This window comes from Maylandia zebra, linkage group LG4 (genome assembly GCF_041146795.1).
Source record: "Maylandia zebra isolate NMK-2024a linkage group LG4, Mzebra_GT3a, whole genome shotgun sequence".
Taxonomy (NCBI): Eukaryota; Metazoa; Chordata; class Actinopteri; order Cichliformes; family Cichlidae; genus Maylandia; species Maylandia zebra.
The window spans coordinates 16,879,872-16,886,338 of record NC_135170.1 but is presented as its reverse complement, the minus strand read 5'-3'; the positions used below and the strand labels follow the sequence as shown (position 1 = coordinate 16,886,338).

Below are 6,467 nucleotides of genomic sequence, written 5' to 3'. Positions count from 1 at the left end.
GGAACAATGCACAGTTGCTTCTCCAAAGTCTTTCACTCGTAATGGGAGTCTGGGTGCAGTGAAACGAGCGCACCTCAGTTTGGCAGAGGACCAGTTATAATCCTCTGTGTCATAGTTGGGTGGGCTCGAAATTCTTCACTACGGAGTTGAGCCGGGCACGCGCAGGCAGAGGGGGGAACTCGCTCGTCGTCCAGTTGGCAAACTGACGAAGAAGTTATCTTCGGAAACTTGAAGGGTCAAAACAGAGCCACCATGACTTCGACTAACATGTTTCAAGGGTTGGATAGTGGTTCGAAACCGAGTTCAAGGTAAAGACAACAGCTGCGCGGCTTGGTTATGTGCGAATAAGAGCCGCCAGTAACGTTTTATTCCGACTGCAGCCAGGAGCTCGGACAGTTAGCAGCCTAGAATTTAGTATAACGTTGCCTGTCAGAACTTCGTAGGTTTTTTTTTTTTCCTTCCACTAATTTCTTTAAGCATATCTCGAACACGCAGTGCTCCCAGAAAGCTTAAATGTCTGGGTGGACGCTTAAGTGGAGCTGCAGTGGTTTGAGTTAGCAAACTTGTTAGTCATGATAGCTTTCGAGCTAGCCATTCAGGCGTTGTCTACTGCGCCTGCGGAAGTGTGAAATGCTCCTCGGAAGGCTCTTCTTTGTATCCGCCAACAGAGGCGTTATGGTCACACTTTCCTTATAGCAAGAGGTTCGGGTGCTTTTTTTTTTTTTTTTTTTTTTTTTTTTTTTTAAATCTCGAAAGCACCAGTTTCCGGATCAGCTCCCCCAAGTAGAATGATCAAACTTTCAATAACGAAAGAAAGTAAAGCGTCTGTCTGATATAATCTATAGCAGACAATGGTTTCCATGCGTATATGGCGCCATTCCCGAGTCTATAATCAAGTAACCTGTTATTTAGCTCAGTTGGCCCAGCTAACATATTTATAGCCCGGTTACTTAACGTTTCCTACAAGTCTTTGAATGTAAGACATGACAGTAACAGTAGACTGTAAACATGAATCCGCATTCTGTTTATTTAAAGATTTAACTTGTATGTTAATCTGTAGGGTGTTGCAGCCTCCTGGAGGTGGCTCCAGCAATCTGTTTGGTGGCTATGAAGAGGACTCTGCAGCATCAAAAAGACCCAATAAGATGGCCTCCAAAGTTTTTGCTCCACCAGAGGAAGCCCAGAGTGCACCGAAACGCTCCAATCCTCCAGGTGAGATTAACCTGCTGGTGGCTGATGCTTTGGCTTTTCTGTCTCTGCAAATCCATGTTCAGAGTGTGAAAACTATTACTACAATGTTAAATTTCCACTGTAAACATGTTGGCTGTTCTCTGTGCCTGCACATAATACACCTGCTCATATTACTCTGGTATAGCTGGGTTTATTTACAGTTCAGGGTACTTGATTGCCCTGATGGTCATAAATATTTTTCTCTGAAATGGTCAGAACATTCTTGCCATTTAGCAAGTGCACACAGTATGCAAAACTAAACTGGGTATGTGCTACATCTGGTACAGAAGAGTGACTCTTTATGAAATGGACACAGAAATTGCATTTTATTTTTTTACCATTGCTGAAGATCGTGTCACTATATGGTATGTTGGTTAATCTTTTATAGGTGGAAAGAGTAGTGGAATATTTGGTGAATCTGAGCCTGCTGCTCAACCACAGAGACCCATGCCACCAGGTGGACCAACCAGCAACATATTTGGGCCTGCAGGCACGGGACCTGCCCAAAGTCCAAGCCGAAGCCACCCAAATAAGCCAAAGGTACTTTTTGACTTGTATTTTATGAGTTGCAGAACATTTTTATTCCAAGCCTGTGCAAAAAAAAAGTCTCTTTAGTGAGGAATACATAGGTTTGCGACAGGCAGCACTTCAATAATAATCTCTAATAAATACACACTAACTGAGCCCCACCCTAACACCTACCTGTCTGTGCCTCCAGTGAGACCGGTGGTACGGTAACCTCAGAGATGATCTCTAATTTGCATAGATAGTGACTGCAAACCTGGCTGATGTCAGCCTGTTATTGTAGATGTCTGTGATTACTAATCAGCAAAGGTGTGTTTAAGTCAGGACGAAAGCCTGAAGCCACCTCTAGCTTTAGCACATTGTTTAATGACTCAACAAAGGTCCTGATATTGGTAACCTTTGAGTTGTAGGTACTGAGGGTCATTCAGATTATTTGCAAAAGTAAAAAAAAAATGTGGCAAACATAACCATTATGACCTTTAAAACTAAAGAAATGTATGCAGTCATGTATAATAATTGCACTTTCTTGTCCTGTTCTCATGTCTATTTGACATTAACCCATTAACATTATTAATTTCAATTTTAACTGTGTGCAGTGAAACAAGAACACCTGTGGGGTTTTTTTCTTTCTTCCTTATCTTTACTGTTTTGTTTTTTTTAATACAGGACAACCTAAGTGTGGGACCTGAACCTGAATCACCAGGTGAGTACTGTACATGTTCTTTGTGTATAATTTCTTTGCATTATACTATTAAACTACCTCTGCTAAGCCTTGCTGTTCAGACAGATCAGATTTAATCATATTGTACCGTTTTCTAAGTTTTACACCCTAAACTTTTAATCAGTCTTCAGTTAATGAGAGAGAAAAATAAATTGAGTCTATTTATGCTCTCATCTGTGCATTTCCACTGCTTAACTGCATATAGCTTCATGCAAACAATAAAAATATGTGATAGTCTCAATAAACTATCCTCAATCTCTGCTATTATTATTATTATTTTATTTTTATTTTTTTTTAAAAAGCTTACTAGTTTCACTTAGATCTCAAATGTAACAAATATGTGATTTCCCCCTCCTCTGTTAGTTAGTGAACTGCACTTGAAAACGGCAGGGCTTGTGGTGTCTTACATGAACTCAAGCTTTCTGGCTTTAGATTATAATTTGGTACTCCATGCTCTCGTCTAATGATCATCACTTCTGAATCCAAAAAATCAACATGGTGGTGTCCATCACACTACACACAACACATACAGTGCAAAAACCAGGGGGTCGGGTCACGGTGGCTGTGTCCAATTTGATATCACATGTCAGTGTGTTTGTTTCAGTTCCTCAAGCTCCTGAAGCCAAAGCCAGTCAGCCTGAGGCGAAAGAAGAAATTGCACCCCCAGCCGATGCACCAGCTAAGGAAGAGCCACCCGCTGCCATTGCCGCTGCTGTCTCGGCACCCTCGGAGCCTGAACCCACACCTTCCTCATTTCCTGATGACACTTCGCCGAAGAACCACGAGCCTCACCTGGGACCCAAGCCTCGCTCCCACAACAGGGTCCTCAACCCTCCTGGAGGAAAATCTAGTGTGGTGTTCTACTGATCAGCTGAGCGTGCCACCTCTCCGAATTTGTGTCCATAAACCTCTTTGTGTGCTCCCCTGTTAATCTTCTCTCATTCCTACACTGCTCTTTTGATGGAATGTGATCTGTACACCTAAATACAGCCCAGTTATTGTTGTTGTTCACACCTGACGCCTGGGCTCCTAAGTTGTCCTCAACATCTTGCACTTTCATCCCTCGTTTTTGACTTCCTGCCATCTGTCTTCTCCTTGATATTCTTCTATAATGAAACCTGCAATCATTACAATCACCAATGAGTCAGCTGAATGGTTAGCTGTCACCTTATCACTTTAACTGTAACACAGTTTGGTTTCAACTTTGCAGTTACTGTTTTCATTGTTTGTGTTACAAGCATTTGTAAGAGTAATTTGTCTGGAGGCACAATCATCTAATTTTTGTGTGTAATTTTTCTGCATCTCAAGAACGGTTTAGAGTTTGGCATACTTGCACAATTTTCAGATTTAAAACTGACCTGCAATTTGGTTTGGCTAAAAACTTCACAGCAGACATTTGCCCAAATTTTTGGGAGCTTTCTGGGGTGAACACAGCCTCTCATCAGTTTAATTTATGAAGTGCCAGATCTTTATTGGATGACCACTTAATTTCAGAATTTAAGAAACAATCCATGTGACTGAGGCCTGATATAAGCTTGGCATCCTTTCATCTCTCTAGCCTTTTTGTTAATTATGCCTTACTAAAAACGTGTACAACAGAGCACAATCTGTGATTAGGAATTGAAACAGCTGTTTACTCCCCAGATGTTTCTGTGTCCTCAAAGAAATTCCATTTTGATTTATGTGAATGTATTGTGCAGGTACTTTCTCTGCTTCGCCCTCATTGCTTGCTTTATCTGAGAACATAATCTGCCTTCTTTTAGCTTGGGGTAGGCCTCAGTTTATGTTTTAAATTAAAACGGCTTGAAGACAAAGTGAACTCTGGACAAGCGTGCGGCCTACCTGAAGTCCAGGTGGGCTCGATGATAATCACATTTTCACACTCATCTCGGGGCAGACCTGTGGTGTTCTGGTGCCAGCCTGTCTCCTCCGTGTCGATGTGCCTGGTAGGCAGTGAGCGCAGCAGAAGAAAGAAATCCTGTGTATTGCAATAAAATGGTTGTTTTGCAGTAAGAGTTTGTTTACTGTGTCTGCATTCATCATCTACTAAAAACTGAGAAACACTCAGGGGTGATTAATTTAAACATGTACATTTTGTTAAACTGGAATTCGTCTCTCCCGTTGATGCTTATGAGGATTTGTGTAAATCTGACATACAATCCAGTGTTGTCTGTCCCATTTTGAATCACTGACAGTGGTGCTTTTGTCTGAATTTGTCCTCGGGCAGCACTCTCTGGAAGCCGCTTCTTTTTTTCTCCCCACATACAAAAATGGCCACTTCTGCCCGGAGGGAGTTTATTTTTGCTTCGCAGCCACAGAATCTGTATAGAATTTTTAAACATTTCTATTTGAAGCAACGGTACAGATGACAGCACATAAAACACTGTTTGCTTGTGTGTTTGTGTATAAAAACTGTCCAAAAGTTGATTCTGTTCATCTGGACGTATCATTTTCAGTGGGAGAAACGTTTCGTCACTCATACAAGTGACTTCTTCAGTCTCAGCTGACTGCAGGTTTCCTCAATCTTATAAATAGAAGAGTTACCTCATCAGGCCAGGACTCTGCAGTCTATTTACACCTACAGGGCAGTGGACACTGTTTCAATGATGAGGATGTAACATCCTGGATAGGGAGGAACGCTGGTTTAAGCGGAGTCAAGGAGGTCATCTCTGAATCGAGGAGGGGGCCTAAGGGTACATCTTTCGCCATCTTACAAAGCTGTGATTGCAGCCATTCCCCAACTCTCTGAGAATGGTACTCATGGCCATTGATCAGTGGTCTTTGATCAGTGGTCATGAGAATTTGCATAATTAAGATTAAGGAACTGACCTCCCAGCCCATTATTCCTTCAGTGAGCTGGTTTCAGTCATTTTGCAAATGTACTGTATAAGACTGGGGAAAGCTGCAGTCAGCTGAGACCGAAGCAGTCACTTGTTTAAGTGACGAAAACTTTCTCCCACTGAAAACGCTACGTCCAGATGAACAGAATCAACTTTTGGAGATTTACTTACCTGGATGATTGAGAATGTATTAAGATGTATAAAAACTGAGATGTTCAGAGGTCTTCCTTCATGGTATCGAGCAGCCCACACAAAACAGGGTCTTTGTGTTGGTTTAATAGGTGCTGATGTTAACCACCATGTTCAGCAAACATCTATCAGGTCATTCGACTTGTTAGCGTCCTCCTGAGCTGAAGGTGGTGGCTATAAGTGACTCAAACATGACAAAAATGGGTTCTGAGTGACTGGCTGGACAAAAATATTAAATAGCTTGACTAGTTAGAAATCATGAGGAGCAACAACTCCATGACTGCTCTTCTCTTATGTGGGATATATTAACAATGGACAAGCCGTTTGAAAATATGATGTGAAATCACTTAAATAACCTGCTGGGTTTGCTAAAAGTTAAAATATTTATACTACTTTGGCTGATGGGTTTTGCACATCACTTTTAACTTATTAAGTGGATATTAGTGAGGGTCATGATAATCAATTCAATTGAGTAATGGGTTGATTAAGTCCATTTCCAGACTAAGAGAAAAAGTCAGTGAACATATCAGTAGGTTTAGGTGTAGGCTAATCCATGTCTGGTTATGGATGTTCACTGACATGGTTTCTTCTTACTTGGATTTATCCAAATGTATGTAAGTTTTGGTCTGTTGAGCCTTCGTGTAGCACCAAGCAGTAGACCTAAACCTGGATGTGCTTCTGGGTTCTGCCTCTAATGAAAACGGATGAGTGTAAAATGCAACCATTGTTTGTAGTTTGCTGCCACCTACTGAGTGAAACTGTTAGTTACCCGTTCAGTTTAGTAAGAAGCATTAGTGTTTCACAGCCAAACACAATAGTTTGCAGAAAACGCCTGAAAATATAAACATGAATTCTTCCAGGGATAATATAAAAGACAAAATTAGGGACTTCTTTATTACTATGACAGACGAACAGTAGGGTGCACTGAAAACAGGGTGCCCACATGAAAACACCATGCGTTC

At 41.4% G+C, this 6,467-nt stretch overlaps 1 protein-coding gene across 1 annotated transcript; it reads left to right on the top strand.

Annotated features, from left to right (window-relative positions):
* The first annotated feature begins 118 nt into the window (after nt 1–118).
* Nucleotides 119–4,489, top strand: jpt2 (Jupiter microtubule associated homolog 2). The gene is made up of 5 exons (XM_004560635.4): nt 119–308; nt 1,061–1,212; nt 1,619–1,770; nt 2,422–2,458; nt 3,081–4,489. The coding sequence occupies exons 1-5, from the start codon at nt 253–255 to the stop codon at nt 3,341–3,343; spliced, it is 660 nt and encodes a 219-aa protein (XP_004560692.1). The 5' UTR covers nt 119–252; the 3' UTR covers nt 3,344–4,489.
* The last annotated feature ends 1,978 nt before the right edge of the window (nt 4,490–6,467 follow it).

Bases quoted from the DNA above. Each gene is read 5' to 3' on its own strand.
- jpt2 (XM_004560635.4), top strand. From the start codon at position 253: ATGACTTCGACTAACATGTTTCAAGGGTTGGATAGTGGTTCGAAACCG. The intron at 309-1,060 runs GTAAAGACAACA...GTTAATCTGTAG, and splicing joins GGTTCGAAACCGAGTTCAAG to GGTGTTGCAGCCTCCTGGAG. The intron at 1,771-2,421 runs GTACTTTTTGAC...TTTTTAATACAG, and splicing joins GCCACCCAAATAAGCCAAAG to GACAACCTAAGTGTGGGACC.